General features: G+C 37.0%; 1 protein-coding gene across 1 annotated transcript; it reads left to right on the forward strand.

The window, feature by feature from the left end:
* Window positions 1-686: 686 nt before the first annotated feature.
* LOC122887637 (macrophage mannose receptor 1-like) lies at window positions 687-20,292 on the forward strand. The gene is made up of 31 exons (XM_044221079.1): window positions 687-873; window positions 1,427-1,783; window positions 2,236-2,406; window positions 2,700-2,855; window positions 3,946-4,056; window positions 5,044-5,181; window positions 5,309-5,485; window positions 6,221-6,375; window positions 6,989-7,102; window positions 7,427-7,542; window positions 7,660-7,808; window positions 7,899-8,098; window positions 8,930-9,045; window positions 9,654-9,726; window positions 9,845-9,998; window positions 11,226-11,264; window positions 11,921-12,084; window positions 12,247-12,308; window positions 12,552-12,652; window positions 12,791-12,933; window positions 14,028-14,133; window positions 14,436-14,563; window positions 14,938-14,982; window positions 15,154-15,256; window positions 15,527-15,759; window positions 15,930-16,092; window positions 16,678-16,842; window positions 16,974-17,090; window positions 17,756-17,911; window positions 19,502-19,531; window positions 19,632-20,292. The coding sequence occupies exons 1-31, from the start codon at window positions 729-731 to the stop codon at window positions 19,877-19,879; spliced, it is 4,335 nt and encodes a 1,444-aa protein (XP_044077014.1). The 5' UTR covers window positions 687-728; the 3' UTR covers window positions 19,880-20,292.
* The last annotated feature ends 2,032 nt before the right edge of the window (window positions 20,293-22,324 follow it).

Raw genomic sequence — 22,324 nt, forward strand, 5'->3', positions numbered from 1 at the left:
TCCAGTCCTAGTGTCCATGCTAATCCCATGTGTGAAGGAGGTTGCAACTAATCAAAATGTCAGGTGCTAGGCTTTTAGTTAATAAGATTAAGTGTTTGTTGTTCATCTAATGGACATGTTAATAGATTACATGATACATTAGCGATCTACACAGGTGAAAATAAATAATATAATCATGCCATCACTGAACAGAGAACTAGACACAGTGTTTGCTGCTATAAGACTGCAAATGTATCATCTCTTTCAATGTTTATTATCTTTCTTTATTGTTTCAGAATATCAATGTCATGCCCATTTGTTTTTGTTTTTTTACATCAAAGTGCAATGAAAAGTCAGCTCTTGCCAGTGTCAGAGTGGGCAGGTCCTGAGCTCTTGCAGACACCAGTGGCAGATATCAGAAATGGTCATCAAAGTCTGTGAGGGTGGATGCTAGACTGGACCATTGACTCTGATGAGTCATGTTCAGCATAAAACTCTTACACTTCAATTTTTTCCAGGACAGGAAGTGAATGGGGCCACTTTTTGCCATTTCTGGAGAATGACATCTGCGCGAGCATGTCTGTGTGTGGGTGTGTTTGTGTAAGTTGCCCCTACTTCCCTCCCAACCCCCCTTTTTACCAGTAGCAAAATGTTGAAATGTGCCAATCTGAAACATGACACTTTCTCAATGAAAAGAAAAAAAAAACAAAAAACTGACAGTGTCAGTGGTATTAAGATTCCTCCTTTTCATGTTCATGCTCACAAGGTCCTCTGCTTGCAATGCATGGACAATGTCTGCTGCTCTGAGACTTATCAGAAGAATGCTGACCAAAAAGATAACTCTAGCAGCCTTCGTGCTCTTCATCTCAACATGTCAATGTTCAACAGCAAATGGTACAGTATGCAGCCAAGCTTTCTTATGTGACATATTCTGTATGCTAAGGCTTTGTTCCGGGTAAGTTTGTGAGCTAATATGTCTTGGTACTGATGTAAGGTTCAGCAATCTTCATACATTTGTTTTACTGAACTTTTGTTGTATTGGAATTGATTCTCGCTTAACTACACAATGGTAGTCAAAACTACAGCTAAACCTGATTAAGGGAATTTTGTCAATTATGATTATAAGTTGATATGTCATTGTTACAAGCCTTATAAAAAAAAGCTCTAAACGTGTAAATTTGGGCTACACAAAGAATTGACACAACTACAGCAACAGAGTGTATTTCAAGGATGCTCTGAACACATCTCTAGTCTGTCACAGTTAAACAGGAAACAATGTTTTCTTGTTATCTTCTGCAATAAAAAGCTAAAACATGTTTTTATGAAGTTAATGCTGTCAATAATCCAATTTCGGATGGTTTTGATCTATTACAAGGTAACATACATATATACATGTTGGAAATTGGAAAAACATCATTTAAACAGATTTTTTTTCACATCTCTGCAGATTCCCCATTCTCACTCACTAACAAGGCCACTGGTTTTTGTTTGCTGAAAAAATCAACCCGCTGCCTCGATGTGCGCTGGACTACTGGTGATCGGCTTTTTGTTACCTCAACCAGAAAGTGCCTGGGAGCGCAGGGAAAAAGTCTGGGGAGTGAAGTAAGCCTCTATGATTGTGACGACAAGAGTGACCTCCAAAAGTGGGAATGCAGGAATGAAACACTGCTTGCCCTCCAGGGCCAACAGCTCTACATTGAAGTCAAACCTGACGAATCAATCACGCTCTCCAGAACTGTCGGGCCAAATAACCACTTCACAATCACAGGGACATCCAGCGGTGCATGCACGAGAACATACAGAGGTACAGTATGAAAACATCTGCTTTGGAGTGAATAGCCATGGAAACCTAAGAACACAATACATGAGCAAATACACTTTACTGTGTTGAGAGCACTCTTCTTTTAAACAGACTCACATCAGTTATTGTTTGGCTAATGTAGGCCCCTGCTGCTGATGGGCAGGTTGTTAACTGACTGCTCTTTATTTTTACCGGGATTTATCCAACACCTACTATAATCACAAAACCTATTGATTCTAAGTGTCAGGTGAAGCATGATCATGTAGAATGATGCATCAAGTTCCTTCTCACTAGATTTAGGATGAGCATGCCTGGAGTAAATCAGTAGTGAAGAGATAAAACAAACAAATGATTTAGGTCTGTCCTAGACCCTAGAGATCTTTGCAGAATAATTTATTTGACAGTTCAATTTAAGAAGATGTAATTTGATGAACTTCTTTTTTCCCCCCATTCAGAACTTTATACCATTGACGGAAATGCATTTGGTAAGACCTGCATGTTTCCCTTCCTGTACAAAGACCGGTGGTTTGGAGACTGCACTACGTACGACTCCTCAACGAAGCGTCTTTGGTGTGCGGTTGGAACAAAGTATGAACATGAACAGTGGGGATACTGCCCGACTACTTGTGAGTACTGCATTTAAGATTTACATCTCACTACAGTGAGTTAGATGCATGCTTAGTGCACATGCCAGCACTAAGCATGCATCTTTAGTCAGATTAATTTGGTTTCAGAGCACACATTAGATTATTTTACAAGTTGTTGTCCTGATTAGAGACCTACCGCTAGTTTAGTCAACATCTTTGATGCTTATTACAAAGCATGGAGTATGAGGACACAATTTTAGGTTACAGTGAAAAATGAAAATGTTTGAGTGACTGAAACATTTTGTTTTCCATATTTCTGTATTGATGCACAGCCACACAACACTGGGGGAAAAACCTTGTAACAGGAGCGTATTACCAGCTCAACACACAGTCAGTTCTGACTTGGTCTCAGGCTGAAGTCAGCTGCAAACAGCAGGGTGCCTCCTTGGTCAGTATCAGCGATCCCAATGAGCAGGCTTTTATCTCAGGTAAGGTGCCATCCGGTGGATGTTTGCTGGTACTGAAACAGATCCATTCTGACCCAACACAGAGTGGTTACTTTATACAGAAATTATTAAAAATTGCTTATATCACATGGGTTAAAAATGTTATATGTAATTATTATTAAATCAAGAAACAACAAAGACTGAAATTTGAGAAAAAATGTTCTTATGAAATGTCATGTTAATTTAAAAGGACCCTTAAGTTATCATCAATTGTGTAATACTTTCACTATACATGATCATATATATATAAACCATTTTTGGATAAGTTACTATTTAAATTGCTGATTTAACGTGTTCACAGTGCAGTTTTCCATGTTTCGGGAGTTTTCTATATGACGCAAGGCATATTTCTTCACTGACACAAAGATCGTATCTCTTGATTTCAAGAAAATTCTTGAATTTAGCTTTTTTGCATTTCAAACAGCTGAAATAATATTATTCAACTCGATAATAGAGGCAAGGGTTGTAGGTCTCTTTTAGTAAAAAAAACTGGAAATCATAGATGAAATGACTACCAGTTACGTTTTGCACCTATTCCTGTCAATTTGATGACTTTCAAGAGTGGGTGTTTCCTTGAATTTCCCTTTAACCTTTAAGACACCAGTTATTTCAAGAGCTCCAGAACCTTAACACCAACCTTCTGTTTCCCTAAATAGTGAGTTCAAAGATCACTTTGACACTGTGAGCACAGAGGAGAGATTGTGAAATCCATTTTGTTCAGGAGTGATATGAAGCCTCTGCACTTTGTCTGCAAATCTGAAGGTCCAATCAGGCCTAAAGTGCCCTGCCAATCATCCTCAATGCATTCAGTATAACTTCATCACACACTGTTTGTTTTAGCCTGATGGTCATTAGGGATATGATTCATCTTGTAAGATTTCTCTACACATTACATTGCTACCCTTGTGTTTTGATGCATTTGGTTTATTTCTTTGTGCTTGTTGACTGTGATTTTGTCTTTTTGTGTTATTAAGTAATGAAAAAGAGGAACAATGTGGAAAAGAGGAACAATTCCTTTACTCTGTCCTTTTCCTTTTTTGTCCCTCTCTCACAAACACACATAAACACACAGCACTATTGGGATCAGGGAAACACAAACTTTGGATTGGGCTGGTCCTGGACCCAGAACATGGCTGGCAGTGGTCTGATTCAAAGCCCTTCCGTTATCTGAGATGGGATACAGGTAAGTCTTCACTCCAGTAAAAATGTTTAAAATGCTCTGCTGGACTTCCTTAAGCAAAGACCCTATAACTCCTGAGCTATACAGTAGTTTAATGACAAGTAATTGAAAAAATGTTGTATTAAGCATAAATTCAACCTGTAACTAGTCTACAAGGGTGGTAACTCATGTAACAACAAGACTTGAGCCTTTAGCTTTTTCTAAGTAATAAAACAGTCTTTGCCACTAGCTGTGCTGCCTGATGCTCTGGGACAGCTAAAAAGGTAACAAAAGCTAAAAAGACAATTGTTCACAACAATTATCACCTGACTCTGCAGATCCCCTCAGCTCTTTGGAGCATTTTAGCATCTTTCAGCTCATTGTTTTGGTTTTGCAGCCTGCAACTTTACTGTTTTGGTTTACTCTCCAAATAAATGCTAATGTTGCTTCGTATCTGCTGGATGTGTAAATAAGCAACATGTTGCAAACAAGTTTGCTATACCAACTACAAGGTGATAATATGTCAGTGTTGTGTTTACAGCTTGTTGCCACTGCCCCCAAGTGGCCAAAAACAGTTAATATAGGTTTACATTTTTTAACAAGGCAAACCCAAATAGAAAACAACATTTTAAACACTTTATTTACATCCTGTCAATAATAATTAGCATTTCTTTCTGTGTAATTCTAACTTGGATCGTAGCAATTCTCCCTTTAATCCAGTTTTATTGTATGTATTGTACAGAATTATATGAAATGTCATACCTTGTGATATCTAATGATTTTAGATACAAGAAACCAAGGCTGTCTTAGTCAATTTCTCTAGTTAAATGGTAGTATAAATGCAGTATTTTATTCATATTTGAAACTACAATAAATCCTATGAATGATTTTGTAATTTCACATCACTGAAACAGGCAAAAGTTATAACTGATGTGAAACTCTTTGCAAGGACACCATGTATGTGGATCTCATAAGGAGAGTATCTCAAGGTAAACCAACATCTTGTTTTAGGAAATCCACTTCCTAATCCGGGACACAACTGTGCACTTCTTGACTCTGCTGGGCAGCAGTCTTGGCAAAGTTCATCCTGCGCCAAGAAAATGGGCTACATCTGCTACAAAGACGGGGCTCCGCCAACTCCTCCACAAAGTACAGGAAAATATTCTACTCTACACTATTCTACCCTCCTTTGGCTACTGTATTGTTTCTTTATGTGGGACATTCAGTGTAGGATATCAGTCATTCAATGCCCTGTCTTTGTTCTTTTCATCATCAGTTGAGCAAGGATTTTGTTCAAACCCTTGGATTCCCTACAATGGCCACTGCTTCCACCTTCACCGTTCTCCTCAAACATGGACTGATGCTCAGAGAGAGTGCCGCAAAGAAGGAGGAGACCTAGTCAGCATCCGCAATGTGGAGGACCAAAGCTTTGTCCTCTCTCAACTTGGATACGGTAAGTGAAGACAATAGACAAGAAGACAGTCCAACCTTCTCAAACGACTGAGATTGTGCTGGTCTGTTTAAACTGATTTTAAAACTTTTTTTTTTTGGATTCAATACGAGAATCCTAAGACCTCAACAAGTCTAAATAGGAAGTGAGAACACATGCGCACACTGAGACTTAAAATAACTGTAAACATTATAAATTGTGACTGCAAGTTTAAGAAAGACAGTAAGATTTATTTTTAGGACCTTTTTAATTTTTAATCAATGAGGTTACTTTCTCATCCAAGTGGAAATCATATATCAGGACAAGATGTCATATTTTCACCTCCAGTGCACTGCATGCCTCATGTCCAAATTCATTAAGTTCATTATAATTATGTCAAAAGCATCCTAAATATTAACAATCTCAAAATTAGATATTAATCATTCATGTATTTATGTTTACTGTTTACTTAGGGGTCTGCAGTAAATATATAGGAAATACAGTAAAATATAGTATATCTAAAGAAATAAATACATAAGCTTGTCCATTATAGTAATAAAATGTTTCTCCATAATTGCCACAATATAATGTACACAATACCTGCTGAAAGACTTAATGATGTACAATCAATATTATTATTATTTACCAATGTTCGGGATGGTACTAGTAACTCCATTCATTTCAGTGTATAGAGCATGTTATCAGTGTGAACAGTTAGTCAGAAATTTGAGGTACATTCTTCACTGTCCATGTCTGCAGCATCCACTGATGAGCTTTGGATTGGACTGAATGACAAAAGAACAGAGGGGCTGTTTGACTGGATTGACCACTCTACTGTCAGTTTCATCAGCTGGGAATTTGGGGAACCTGCTGTCTCCACTGATGGAGAGGACTGTGTTCTAATCAGGGGAGAGGTAAGAAGCACCATGTGGGTATTATGGTGCACATACAGTATATCCTTCTTATATCCATACATGTACAGTATATCTGGACATATCATACACAGCTAGCATTCTGGTTGTATCCATTCTTTAGAAAAGCCCTACGGATTTGTGCAACAAATATTCAACTGCATTACCACCTAGGAAAAACAAGTAAAAGAAAGAGAAACAAAACAAAAGTCAAAACATTTGTGTGCCTCATTCATGAAACGTTTGTATGCACAGATTTGATCCTAACTTAGGTGTACGTACAAATTAAGAACTTTCAGATTCATCAATGTTTTCTTATTTCCAAATTGCAGGTAGGTAGGAACTAAATTTACAAGTGGTTGCGACTACTCGTAAATACGCACATATTTTTATTGCGCTTTGTGACAAGTTCTGAGTCATTAAATAGCAAATAAAGCATATTGGATGGCAGGAAAATACTAGATACTATTATTGTTCTATTATTCCTAGTTTTTTAAACCAAAATACTTACAAGAAAAAGAAAAAAAACTTTCTGAATATGAGTATATGTAGTCTATCCATTTAGTACATTCAATCTACAAATATACAAGTGTTTTACAGTGCTTCTTTCTTGCAGAATGGGAACTGGGCGGATCGCTCGTGTGATGAGAAACATGGCTTTATCTGTATGAAGCAGAGTACCACTGAACGCACCACAGATGAAGTAGATGTGGACATAGGCTGCAAAGCTGTGAGTAAAGTTTACATGTAATCTATGAAAAAGTATCTGCCCTTCATAAGCATCTGGAAAATCAGGGTGCATGACTAAAACTCAAAAATTCACTTTGAAAAGTAACTGGTTCAATATCACAGTCAGTTGGAAGTCAGCTAAGCATGTAAATCCAAGCACTGTAGACTTCACATATGAAGCTAACGAAAGCTAACAAACTAGTAATACAACTTTACTCGTTGTCTCAGATAAATGAGTTCATAAAGATTCTTTTATGAACAAAATGGATTTGTACCATTTTAAATCATAATGCCTCAGTTCTAATCAGTGCTTGGTTTCCTACAGGGTTGGAAAAGACATGGCTCCTACTGCTACTTTGTAGGAACAGAGACAAAGACGTTTGATGAAGCTAAAGATGACTGCAAGACCTCAGACTCCTACTTAGCTGATGTTTCAAATGGGTAAGAACATTTCATGGTTTTATTAGCCTGTAACAGCTGTGTGTGTAAGTACTATACAGTATATTTCACGTAATTCAATGAGACAAATAATCCATGAACTTGTGTAAATATTTCCAGGGTGGATAATGCATTTCTTGTCAGCTTGGTGGGGTTGAGACCAGAGAAATACTTCTGGCTGGGCCTCTCAAATCAGAAAAACATTGATGAATTTGTGTGGACCAACACAGACTCAGTGAAATTTACTCACTGGAATGCTGAAATGCCAGGTATGAGAAAGATGCAATTTCATCTTTAAAATAGAGGGCATAAACAGCAGCTCCACAACTTTTGACTATTCTTCCCCTCTACACCTCAAGGTTACAAACAGGGCTGCGTTGCCATGACAACCGGGATTTTGGCTGGACTCTGGGATCTGCTGCCTTGCAACAATACGGAGAAATACATCTGCAAACACCTGGCAGAGGGGGCAGTTGTCACCGTTGAACCACCAACTCAAACTCCTCCCAAATGTGAGGACGGTTGGACTCGAGTGGGGACAAGAAACGTCTGTGCTAAGGTACAACCAGATGTCAACCTTAGCTAAACACTTAAAACATGTTACCTGCTAATACCAACAAAACAAGAGGCACTTGAGCTGCCCAGTGTCCTGCCACATTCACCATGATATATTAAACATGAACAGTTAGGCTACTGCAGGCAATTAAAATAATGCAAACACGGCAACTGTGGACAAAATCGATAATTTTACAATATCAATGTATCAAAATACAATGTGAAAACAAGGTGACAATGTGAAAGACAAAGAGGTCACTCGTAGTGATGAATCTACAGAGAATTAGCACCGAAATCTGCAGCTCCCCTCAACGTTATTAAGTTTTATATTGAGTTTTAGCTTATTGTTTAGCTGTTTGATTCACTCTTTTTTTAGGCTGTTTTCAGAGAAGCTCTAAAAACCTACAGTACACTACCTGTCCACCTCTACCTCAGGTACTCTCTACCTGTGCACCAAATGGCAGACAAAGTTAGCATCCAACTAGTGAACATAGTGGAAAATTTAGCAGCTAAAAAGGAACACAACTACAAATGAATGATAATGTTGCTTCGTATCTGCTGGATGTTTAAATAAGCACTGTTTGATAACATGTACTATATGGCGATAATATCTCAGTGTTGTGTTTACAGCTTGTAGCAACCGTTTGCTAACAAGTTTGCTATATCAACTTAAAAGGTGATGATAGGTCTTTAAAAACGGGTCATGAATAATTCATTTACGTCACTTTTTCTCTCAATGAAATACAAATAAATAAAAGAAAATTCCATTCAACTCATCTACTCTACTCCTGTACATATCTGGTCTACTTTAATCAGACCTTCACTTCTTGTCAAGTTTTTTACAGGACCTCGATCAAATGAGAAGACCTGGTATGAGGCCAGGGATTACTGCAGGGCCATTGGAGGAGACCTGCTCAGCATCCACAGCTCTGCTGAGCTACTTTTGAAACGGTATGAGCTGGTTAAATACAATTTCAAGTTATAGTTGCAGCACCAGACACCTGTAAAAAATACATAAATCTTGCAGCACTAAATATATTGATACATATATTATTAGATCCATCTGTATGTAAGACGATTGTAAAACGCAAAAACTGGCACATCAAGGCAAACATAATGGCGCTGGCACAGAACACCAGTTACAAGTTACCAGTGTAAGTGTTGAAATATTCACACTTACAGTGAAAAAATAAAAAGTAAAATGAAATAGAATAATAATATTTACTCTGCTATTAAGACATGTTAATCGGCTTGAAAACCACCTGTCCTAAAGCTCAATGTCAATCAAGTTTGTTCAAAACAGATCCAACATGCTGGAAGGCACATGTTTCACACTATGTTTGTATTTTCCCACACTGAAATCGAAAGCATTAATCCAGCAGTGAACATCACACAGCTGGCACCTCTCCTTTGCAATGGTTGTTTCAACTTTACCATCTTTGCTGTAGTTCTCTTCGCTTCAGCTACGTTTTGCCTCTCAAGGGCAAAAACATCTTTGTTTAAGCACTCTAAAATAAGGTTGGACAGATGAATCATTTATAGGATTTTGTGTACTGCAGACATGGAAAAGCCTGGATTGGACTTCATCTTCCTGACCCAAACACTGGTTATGCATGGAGTGATGGATCCCCGGTTAGTTAACTGTGTTCTACTTTTTACAACTAATTTGATAACCGAAATCATTCAGTCTTTTTCGTTTTTAATATGTACAATATTTTTTGTATTTCTTGTTGTTTCTTTGTGTTCACAGCTAAACTTCCAGCACTGGCAGGAAGGAGAGCCAAACAATCACAATAATGACGAATCTTGTGCTGAATTCAGAATGCATAACTGGGATGAGGACGGGTCTTGGAACGATGTGAACTGTGAGAGTTACAATGACTGGCTGTGTCAGATCCGCGCAGGTACAGTTGGAAAAATGTGTAGGCTACTGAACGCTTATGTTTTTTCTCTTCTGAAATTATTTTTAACCTTCATCCAGGAAAAAACTCTTTCATGCTTAGTTCCAGCTTCAGTGGTGGAGTGATTGCGTTCTCCCATGCTGCAAAGCTTCACCCAAGCCATATCTTTATCACAAACACATCTCCAACAATAGGGGTTAAGAGTTGATGTAACTTGAATAATTACGAGTTACAAAAATTATCTATTGTACATTTGGTCAGATCAGATATTTAAACTAGGAAACATGGGGGGCTGTTAAAAATGAACAAATTGCCTACTGAGTGTAAGAATTATACAGTAGCCCTTTCTATCTCTATATTTTAGTATATCTATGTAAATGAAGTCATCATGTTCAATATTTGGTTCAACATCTGCAGACAATTGCTATCTTCCCTGGTGATGCCACATCTGTACTGGAGCAATCTTAACTATTTGCTTGTTTTGGGGAACCTTTATCTTCAGTTTGGTTTTCACCAAGTAAAACAGATTTAGCAGGATTGAGATCAGGTGACTGACTTTCCTAGTCAGGTCTATATGTTTGCTGGTCTATATTGCCAGTCTATATGTTTAAGATCGTTGTCCTGCTGAACTGTCTTAAATTTGAGGGACTATGTGTAAAAAGGACTACAAATCCTACACTGTCGACCTAATACAGGTGTGAACTCCCTCAAACATCCTTAAAGCTGAAAGTCAGCACTTGTTTTCTACAGTGTTGAAGAGTACTGTAAATCTATTGTTCACCTATATAAACATAAAAAAGCGAAAACTTTTTACATGGAAAATGTTTCATCTTTGGATAAGTAAGGTCAGGTTATCAAATACTGAATCACGAGACCAAAATAAGTACTCTACATCTTGTATTTTTAGGACTGTTTTGTTTGGTAACCATCAATTCAAAATCATTTTGCTAATCTCAAATACAGTTAGTATCATGAAAGGTCTGCAAACACTGGCAGTAGCTCTGTATATTACAAGTAATTTGCTTGATACTGTTAACCACAGTAACTCACAGCATGAGTGCTCAAACTGGCAGTCAGATCCCTAATCCTGCCTATGCTACTGCCATGCTCCCCCTTCTGATTTACATTATCCCACAGTGCAAGATTAGACTCAAAGTACAAAGTAGGGCGAATGGCAGATTTCATTGCTTTCTTTCTACAAGAAATTGATACTTGTTTGTGGACTTACAGGAGTGGCTCCAAAACCACCTCCAAATGATACTACAGTGGGTAAGTTAACATTGCATAACCCCACACACACAACCAGGGTAACAAAAAACATAAAATGCAACATATTGGGAAACTAGTGATGGCTGGTTAGGCCGAGTATAACTTCAGTCACATGTTATCCTTTTTGCTGGTTTCAAAAAGGCTCACAATTTTCCACTGTTAAGATTACTGTACTAATGAGCAGGTATCAAAATGATCACAAAAGTCCTATAATTGACTTTTACTCATGTTTAGTTTTTTTACATGTTTTGCTAAACCCAAATTAAACAAATAGAAGAAAAATGTGAACATAAAAATTCACTAAAAGGGTCATAAAGAACTTTTTAAAATTAAATAAAATTTAATCCTACATCTCAGGCAACACAGAGTCACAAAGAGTGAAACAAATTTCACTTTTACATTAGTCAGGTGATTTAGATGGGTAATTGTCAGGTGTATTGAATTGATTTTGACTACTGCTTGACTGGCCCGATACAACAACAACAACAACAACAACAACAACAACAAAAAGAACAGGACACTTTCTAGCTTGTATCATTTAAAAGTTCTTCATTTTTCTGTTGTCTTTCATAGGACAGAGTTTAAGCTGTAACAGAAACTCAAAAATAAGCTCTTAAAATGCATAATTTGTCAATATGTTTCTAAAACCTTTGCAGACTATAACACCACTTCAGATGGTTGGCTTGAGTGGAGAGGGAATCAGTATTTTATTAACAGATACTCACTGTCCATGGATGATGCTCGTCACTTCTGTCAGCAGAGGCATGGTGACATGGTATCTATCAACAGTAGAGATGAAAATATCTTCTTATGGAAACAGGTAGGGTTTTTTTTTTGGTTTGATAAACAACACATTCAAATTGTGAACATCTTGAAAAAAACGTTTACTAACTAGAAAAGTGGGTCTTAAAGCTTAATGTGTGTATTTCTGTGTGTGTGTCTGTGTGTGTGTGTGTGTGTGTGTGCGTGCGTGTGTTCACAGATTTCCAGAAGCTATGGGTCCTATTATTTAGGTTTGTCAGTGGATCTTGATGGGTCATTTTGGTGAGTATCAGTGAATGCCATAAAGTGCAATACAGTCAATCATTGGTTCTAAGGGGCCTATTGATTATTATTTTTAAGCATTAATGGTACTTAACAGTAGGTAGACTGAATAGCGTAATTGATTTGATTTGTTTGCTTGGATCCGTCTTGTTACCATCAAGACGGATAAAAAGGTCTAATATCAAGCAATTATTGTTTACATGATTACACATTATAATTCAATTTAACTGTGTGTTCTTAAAGGTGGATGGATGGTTCTCCGGTGGGGTTCCAAAGATGGGATGAAAATCAACCAAATTCTAATAGATTTGATGACAACTGTGTTACTATGACATATTATATGGGTGAGTAATCTAAACAAATTAAACAAAGTATAACCCTAGATAAGATGTTCTGGATAAGATTAATCTGCTGCTCTAACAAAAAAAATGTAAAATGCTGCTGGTGAAATGTTACTCATTGTATCTCTGCTGTACTTTCAGGCTTCTGGCATACTTGTAATTGTGGCCAAGAGCACCAGTTCATTTGTAAACGAGGAAGCTCACCACCTGTCAACACCACTGTAGCCCCAACAGTTCCTCCTAAAGGTGGCTGCCCACTCAAGTGGTCCAAATTTGACTCAAAGGTAAGAAATCACTGTATACCTTCAAACCTGAAAGAGCTTCATTGCAAAACCTTCTCTACCACTTTTTAAATGTCATATCTTGAGCTTTTAGTCATTCTTTGTCACGTGGGGCCGGTCTGATCTGAAAGGTTTTTTTTAAGTACAGTGGCTCTCATTAAAGAACATTGAATGGATCCAGGTGTGTTTTACAAAACTGTTTAAAACATCTAACTGTGTGGTGAACGAATCGGCTTTCAAAATTACAGTATGCCACACCATATGACATGCACTAATTTACGCATGTGTTGCAACTATTTTTGTTTAGCAGTAAAAGGAAGGCTTGTCACAGTTCGATTTGGAAAGCCTACATGCATAAATGGCATGATGGAAAAAACTAAAGATTCGTCATAGTTAATGGGCTTCACAGGAAATCCAAAAACATACATAGGGCCAATTACTGTAATGTCCCATCATCCAGTCATACTTTGTACTTTATAATTATACTTTATATTTTTGCTTCCAATACCAAGTAGATGCATCTTACATGCATATAACTAATAATAAAAGTACCTTAATAATACTTCATATATAAAGTAAAAGTAAATAAAAATACAAAAAAGCACAAGTGAATTTATCAAATATGGAACGCCATTTCACATGTGATAAATTCACATACATGTGATTTTCAGATATTTCACATGAAAAAAAATGAAAACATGACTTTCACATGCTTGTTTGTAAATTTGAGAGAAAGAAATAACACAAATGAAGAAAAGACACCATAAGATGTAAAATACCTTCTACTGTAAAATTTTAAGTTTTACAATACAGTGATACAGATAGTTATCAGAAGAAACACCAAAAATATGGTACTTATCAATATCTTTTCACACATTCTTAGCGCAATTCAAATACAGTCTAGTTCTCTTTTTAAAAAACGGATGTTACAGTACAATGATTTTAGGGCTACAAAAAAGATGGAGTTAATAAATACAGTGTGGTAGAGAAATAAGCACACAGACGTTTTTTAAGATCAGATGGCATCAAAGATTAATGAAAGAAAGCTAGTGTTTGGTTGTAGAGTAAAAAATCCCTATTTCATGTCTCATCTGCAGTGTTACAGTATCATTAGTAACCGGGGGGCCACCTGGGAAGAAGCAAGGAGACAGTGCATTGCCATGGGTGGTAATTTAGTCTCGATTCCCTCAAGGCGTGTGCAAGGTTTGTTCTACTGTTTTTCCATATATTTTTTATACTGATCATAATCATATGAAATAAAGAGTGTGAAAGTTAATTCTTGACTTTGGAAACAACAGCAAAAATATATTTGGAAAAAAATGAATCAAATATCTGAGTGAAGAAGCTATAAAGTGGACTATGAGTAAAGATGTTTTGTCAGACAAATTTAAATCTAAATTAGTCATAATCTTGCAAAATGATCAATGTACTGTAAATTAAATATTATGTTGGAAATTTTGCCAAAATTCGGGGGGAAATTACTTCATTTCATCCTACATTTTCAGCATTTTTGATCACCAAAATGGCCGACGCAGCAACTGCAGACCTTTGGATTGGTTTAAATAGTTTAAAACAAGATGGATTTTACTGGACTGATGGAAAAACAAGGCGATACACCAACTGGGGCTATACTGTAAGTACAATCTATATATATATATATATACAGTATATATATACATATATACACACACACACACACACACACACACACACACACACTATACGTATATAACGTGAAGCAAATTGCAAAATTAAAGTGCAACTTAACACCAGCTGTAAATCCTGTTTTTGCTGACCTCCAGTGGTTTAACTTCTCATCTTGCTGTACACTGTGACATCTTCTGTCACCCTGACATACTAATCAAGTTAAAACTGACTTTCCACCGCAGAGGGCAGTGAAACACTGCATTTTAGCTTGGTGTTGAGTTACTTTCACAGAAATAAAAATGTTTGAAACATTATGTATGTTAATATTTTGATTTTAAAAAATCTTGTTCTTCTCTTTAGAAACATCAACGTCGTCCGGGGACCTTTTATCAAAGTTGGAATGAGGTAACATTTTCAAGATTGATTTTAAAGTAATAAATATAATATAATATAATATAATATAATATAATATAATATAATATAATATAATATAATATAATATAATATATCAATTACTAACACACATCAAAGAGTTAGACATCAATCAATCCTAACATTTCAAATGTCCTTCACCAGGAAGACTGTGTTGTGATGACCGGCAGTCCTACCCTTGGCATCGGTAAATGGGTGATGAAGTCCTGCAATGACACCAATGGATTTGTCTGTCTTCGAAAACTTGGTGAGTTTATTCTTTTTCTCTTTTAGAAATTGTCTGAGGCTTAAAAATGAATCATGCGATATCTACACAGTACGTACGTCTTACATTAAAGCCCCAAATTGCATCTGGTGTACAGCACCATTCTGCCCAGTAAGTAGAAATTTTTAAATAATGGGCTAAATCATACAAAATTAACTTACAGTTCCTGTGACAATAATCATGTCTGTAATAATGGGGAGGAAAAACCTGATTTCATCTCTGATTTCATCATGATTTCTCTCCTCTCAACAGACCCAAATAGCCATCCTCAACCAGAGCCAACAATTCCTAACATTTATGTATCTTTGGGAAATGACAGCATCAAGGTTGTGACTAAAAATCTGACCTGGGAAGATGCCAAGACCCACTGTGAAGGTGATAAAGCCAACCTAGCTAGCCTGCGAAATGAGTGGACACAGGCTTATGTCGAGCTGCTGGCTATGAATCTCAAAGCTCCTGTTTGGATTGGACTGAACAAACAGCAGGTACATGGCTTCAACTATCTGACACCAGGGGTGTTATATAAAAGTGTGCATTTGTTTAATCTATTTGGCATAGTAACACATTTTAAAAAGCCATTTAAAGTGTTGAATTTTATTAGGATGGTGAATTAAAATTTTCAATATGAATACATTTGATCCATTCTTGCTTTCAGAGCGGTTATTTTAAGTTTGTTGATGGCTGGCACCTGAGCTTTGCCTCCTGGGCTGAAGGTGAACCAACGAGGGACCGACCTTGTGTGTACCTGGATGTGGATGGAAAATGGAGGACTGCTTTCTGCAATCAGACCATGAACAGTGTTTGCATGCAGTCTATAGGTACGATCGTTAGCAGGCAATGTAAATGAATGCAGTCCATCAGTCATGCAGTGTCGACTTCTGTAGGTTTAAAGGATTATACTGCAAATTAGGCTTGTGTCATTGTGTGTACAGCTGCATCGACCCCTTTGTTTTTTTTATGTTGTGAAAATCGATTTGTCAATGCATTAAATGGTTAATTTAGCCAAAGCAGGAGACAATTTCTATCAAGCCATAAAGGAATACCTAATCCTTCAGTTTATCCCAAGTTTGGAAATGCATGGTTTTCACTTGATAGGGCACTATGCTCCTATATCAGTACTGTTTTAATGAATTCAGTGGACATTGCCCACAACAAGTGTTTTTGTTACTTTATACCCACCTTGATGTGAGATTGTGATTTCAACAGTTAAAGAAATGAATGACCACTGACTTTGTGAAAAAGGTCCATTCACTCAGATACAATACTACAGCCTTAATCCAGGATCTGGGTAGTTATTACAAAGAGCCCCAGTATATAAAGGCTTTAAGTTCACTGCATTGAATCTCACAGTAGGAGATTTTGTAATTAGTTGATCCCCTCATCACTGTCTCTGTCACTCACAGATATGCCACCAACAGAGTCAACCAACTTCCCCGGAATTTGCCCTGAAGAGACGAATGTGGAGTACCACCAGAGTTATTCCTGGCTGCCTTTTAAGGGTCATTGTTATTTGTTTGTCACAGAGGAAATTGAATGGGCAGATGCAGCTAGTAGCTGTGTAAGGCATGGTAAGAGACACTCCGTTTAAATAAAATTGGATTTTAACAATTTTAGATCTAGTGTACAGTGTGTAGTTTGCTGAGCACCCAGTAATATGTGTTTAGTAATTGTTAAAACAAGACTGTTTTTTGTTGTGAAGGTGGAATCCTGGCTAGCATTGAAGATCCTTCTGAGCAACAATTCATCAAAGACAATATTGAAATATTTCAAGATAGCCAGAACTCTTTCTGGATCGGCCTGTATAAAACTCATAAAGGTATGATTACACTCTCTACTCCGACATGAAAAAATATTTTCAAAGAAAAACTGTACTTAAATGTGCCCTGTGGAGTTTTCTTGTAAACAAACAAAAGTTATATTTACATTCATTGTTCCTCACCAAAACGCATTGTGTGTATCCTTCAGATCTAACCAACATGTTAAATGCATTTCCTTCCTCATAAAACATTTGCAAAGCCGAATTTTCGAACATACTGAAACCTGCTTGTTTACATCTATGTTTGTTGGCTAGCAGCCTTCTTCTTCACAGCCTTTGCTAGTGCATTGCTGCATATCTTATCACATTACCGCCACTTGTCAATTGGTGGAATAATGTGAAACAATTTGCAGGAATGTGTATCACGTCATCCGCATGAGCGTGCATGTGCACATTGAAACAAATTTGTCATACAATAAATTTTCCTGCTGATGAGAGTGAACCAAACCAAAAAAAGGACTTCATTTAAGAAAATACTTTTAGCTCTAATTCACCATTTTAAAATTGTGTTTACCAGATGTTGCCCTTTTTTATTTTGTGTTGTTTACTTTTCATACGGACCGTGACAGGACTAACACAGCACATTGCAGCTACATAATGATTTCAAATGGTTATTTGGCAAACTATCAAAGTAAAAATAGTAAAGAATTTCTGTTTGGCCCTAGGGACATGGATGTGGTTGGATAAAACAGTAATGGACTATACCAACTGGGCTCCAGATGAGCCTGATAGTGACTATGGAGAGATCACAACCTCAGATGGGACTTGGAGGTCAGGTCGCAGATGGCACGACAGAGCATACATCTGTGAAACACCCAAAGGTAAGATCACCATATCCATGTAGTTTGAATATATGGTCTTTTCATGAGCACTTCTCACACATGTAGTTTATTCAAAAATTCGCTGTAGTAAGAGGGACCCAAACTCAAGACTCTGTTAAAGGTCTTCCTAAAAAAGCTAATAAAATTAATTTTCCTTTTTTGTGGGCATTGGATAAGGGAGTTGCTATCTCAGTGCAGGGAATAATGGTAAATAATGGTATGTGCCATAGGAGAAATGCACAAGATTTTCTTTCTCAAAATCCCATATTACACGTTAATCTGGTCATTAAATAGACCCTACACCCTCCAAAAAAGTTCTGCTATTATTATCCCATGTAACCTTATTGTAAACAATGCAGAACAGATTAATTAGTCTCTCTCAAATAACTACTGTAGAAATGTGTTTTGTATTGCAATAAATTACCAATTTACCAATTTCTAATACAATGCGTTGCATTGTATCTATCTCTTCTATGGACCTGAATCTGTATACTTGACAAACTGCCTGGGATTCTCCAGCAGAAATCTAGTTTTGTAGATTTCATATTTCTTAAGGCCAAAAGTGAGTATCAATTAGGCTACAAGAGTGCATGTGAAATAATTGATGAGTCTAGTTAACCACCCAGTCACAACTGGTGAGTATATATAAAAGAAAACTCCAAAAACCATGTCATTACAATCCTCCCTGATGAGTTTTAATATAATACTGCAGTATGTAATGAACATTTATGATAAATATCTTCTCTGCACCCCGTCCAACTACAGTGCAGTCATAAGTGATTAGGCGAGTGATGCACTTTGGATTTAAAACATAACAATTACTTTAAGGTTAATGTTCTGGCTTTTAGCTTTAATTTGAGGACATTTAACCGTGTAGGAACTGTAGCCCTTTTTATGAACGGTCCCCCAATTTTACGAGACAGAATGTAATCGGACAAGTTAAGATAAACTTAAATTAACTCATCATTTTCAATATTTGGTTGATCTTTTTTGGAGATCCTCAACCAGACGAGCAATGGAGTTATTTTAAATTCTTGCTTTTTTCAAGTTTTTTTATCCTCAGTTAGACTGTGATCAGGTGACAAGCACATTCCACTGTTTGGCCATTCAATAAAAACAAAAAACCCCACTAAATTGGGGTACTATATATAAAAAGGGCTACACCTGGATGTAAAATCCCTCAAACGCCTGTAAAGCTAAAAGTTAGCTCTTTGACCCATTACTGAGCTGGAGTACAGAGCTAAAATAATGTTGAAAAATACCAATATCCTACAACTTTATGATTGTATTGTTTGTGTTATTATGTGGCTTGTTCTAAAACAACAACAGGGGTCATCCTCCATCAACTACCTTAAACTCAACATCCAGCCTCAGATCATCTTCTGTATCTTGGTTGTTTTATGGGTAATTTTATGTGTGTACTGTGCACTGCTGAAAAGTTAATACTAGAATTTTAAAGGTAGACTGGGGAGTGACAGAGTCAGAGCCTTCCCTCCAGGGGAACTTAGATCTGGATGAAGGAGCTGATAAAATCACACATTTATATACCTTAAAAGAGATCTGAGCATTTTCCTCTTCTTTTCCCAACAGTGATACCCATAGATCCAGGATCAAAACCTGGTAAGTTATAGTTAAAATGCAAAATGCAATCACATATTTATTTAAGTTAAATTTTGTTTTGACTGACTGACTGAACATTTTCTTGCTGAATTTTGTGCAGAGCCTCATGGAGGTCAGGATCCTCGCAGTCGTGTCCACACGAGTTTGGTAGTGGTGCTAATCATTACTATCATTTCTACGCTGATAGCCGTTGCATTCTTCCTCTACAAGAAGTCTCCTCGTCCCTTACCCACCTTTGACAATCCACTTTACTTTGACAGTGAACGCTCTCAGCCTGATGTGGTCGATACCAATAAACTGATAGAGAATGTAGAGGTAGAAAACCCTGAGCCTATTATAACTCTGTGAAGTAGCAGAATCTAGTGGGACATACACTTTACTGTACTGTATCCCAGACTGATGTATGTAAACTTTGATGCTTCATTTGTGTTTTTGCTTTGTTGTTTTTTTAACTATAAACAGTATATATTCAGTTATTTAACAATATGTCACTAAGTGTGAGTTTCAATGGAGTTGGCAATGTCTGACCTCGTGGAACATAACAATTTAGGCTCTAGGATGTCTCAATGGGAATGATTGGTATTTGATTTTTTTCCTTTTATCTATGATTGAATGTATATAATTGTTACATGTTATGCTTATGCTCACTAGATGCTGTTCATTGCTTGTACTCTTGAAATGTGTAAAAAATCTCACTGCTTGTCACTGTTAAATGAAAATTAAAGTTGGCACTAAACAATAAATGTTCATTTACTGAGTTATATCTTGTGAAAAAAACCCCCACAAGGGATCGATTCACTTCCCATCATCCTCCCATTCTAGCTGTCCAAAAAGTACCCACCATATTTCAAATTTGTAAGTTAGTGCTACTGTAGTGTTAGCATTATAGTTTATAGTCTTGCGTACTTGTGTCATTGAGTCAGTATGCATATATGATTTATTATTAATGAGGTCTAAGGTCTGTTTAGTTATGGGTAACATCTTAAAAAATGTAACTGTTGCTGGAACTCACCTAAGTTGAAAGTTAGGCAAAAAATAACTACTTCACATATACAGAAAATTAAAGCATAATTACTATCTCTGTGGAATCCACTCACACATCTCTTCTGATGTTACTGTTTCTGTAAGTAACTGTTGTGTGGGTAGAGAAAACCTAGAAAAAGTAGGGGTGTCCTGGGGCATTTTCCCCCGGGAATTTTTTTGGGGGGGGAAATAACCTTTTAAATGCTAATTTCTAGTTACTTTTAAGTGTGTATTTTATCTGCCTGCACTCCTCTTGACTGCTGTTTTTTAAATCACTTTTATTTTGATTGGTGCAGTATAACGTCACAAAAAGGCATAGGACAACTGGTGCTATAAAACATTACAAGAAGACAGGACAATTGAATGGGATTAAAACATACAGACATGAGGACATTAAGATAAGTACAGTACAACAGTTTATATTGAACTGGGAGGTTGAGTTTGGCTTTTGTTAGATTACGTGAGGTATGTTTGTAACGAGGATGGCTAATGAGTAATGACAAGGGAGAATAATAAATAATGATAAGTAATAATAATGATGAAAATAGAAGACATGGCTGATAAATCGACCATGTACCGTGTGTGTGTGTGTGTGTGTATGTATGTGTGTGTGTTGGGGGAGGGGGTCCACCCCAGAGGTATAATCTTTAATGGATTTTTGGACGTTTTGTGGGAGTTGTCGCGGTGGGCCAGACCCATCGAAGGATTGGTCCACTGCTCAACTTCCCATCTTTTCTTCCTCTCCTTTCTTCCTTCCCTCTCCTCCCCCAAAAGCACAACATAAATACTTCAATACATATTATACATGAATATTAAACATAATACAAAGTGGTAAAAGTGTTTGCTAATATGAAGGGCCAAGCAATAAAGTGCACAGAGAGATAAGATCTTAAAAGTCCAGTATATTCCATAGTCTTTTATCAATAGTTCTCCTCCTCCGGAGGTCAGCCAGTACATGTTTCACCACCATGTCGCTGTCAGTGACCGCATGTCTGATTTAAAACCATAGCGCATCTGGTTTTCCAAAGTTTCACGGACACAATGCTGATGATGAGCTGAAACACCCCTGCTCATCAGCCGCTGCCAAATTAACTGTCATATATTATTAATAAATTATATTATTAGTTATTAATTAATTTGTGTTTCTAATATTATCAGTATCCTCATTATTGTCACCATTACCATCATCCCATTCATTACTAATATCCGTTATATTATATCTATATTTGCATTATTATGTAATTGCTAATAGCCACTTAAATCAAATTGTATGTATAATTTATGGCAGAATTGGTAAAACAGAAAAGTTTGATTGTGGGTGACAGGTGTCTCATGAAGATAATAATGACTGCAATAATAACCACTTTAGTAAAAAAACATGAGTGAGTGATTGATCGTTAATTTGTCAGAACACTGTCTCACACAGAGTCCGCCAGTTCTGCTGTTTTTTAACACTTTTATATTTTCAGCAGGAGACTGGGTCGGTTTAGGCCGCTGAATGTTGCTGGGGTTTGTAATTCAGCCCAATGTGGACAATAAGGAAAGGCCCATATAGGCCAGTAGCCTATATGCTATTAGCAGAAAAATCAATTATCTCACCAGCTGTAAAAAAACTGTGCCTGATCCATGGGCCTTGAGTTTGACACGTGGTCTAGACCAACCTACAATATATGAACCTGGCCCATCTTCAAACCAACTCTATCCATTGACACTGCTGACAGAGCAGTCAACAGAGCAGACACATACAGGGAGAGAGAAACAGAAAGAGGT

Source organism: Siniperca chuatsi, linkage group LG13, assembly GCF_020085105.1.
Source record: "Siniperca chuatsi isolate FFG_IHB_CAS linkage group LG13, ASM2008510v1, whole genome shotgun sequence".
Lineage (NCBI taxonomy): Eukaryota > Metazoa > Chordata > Actinopteri > Centrarchiformes > Sinipercidae > Siniperca > Siniperca chuatsi.

What these genes read in the sequence shown, in the direction of transcription:
- LOC122887637 (XM_044221079.1), top strand. Translation starts at nt 729, where the DNA reads ATGTTCATGCTCACAAGGTCCTCTGCTTGCAATGCATGGACAATGTCT. An exon ending in TTATCTGAGATGGGATACAG is followed by an intron (nt 4,057 to 5,043) that starts GTAAGTCTTCAC and finishes ATCTTGTTTTAG; the next exon opens with GAAATCCACTTCCTAATCCG. An exon ending in TCCAAATGATACTACAGTGG is followed by an intron (nt 11,265 to 11,920) that starts GTAAGTTAACAT and finishes AAACCTTTGCAG; the next exon opens with ACTATAACACCACTTCAGAT.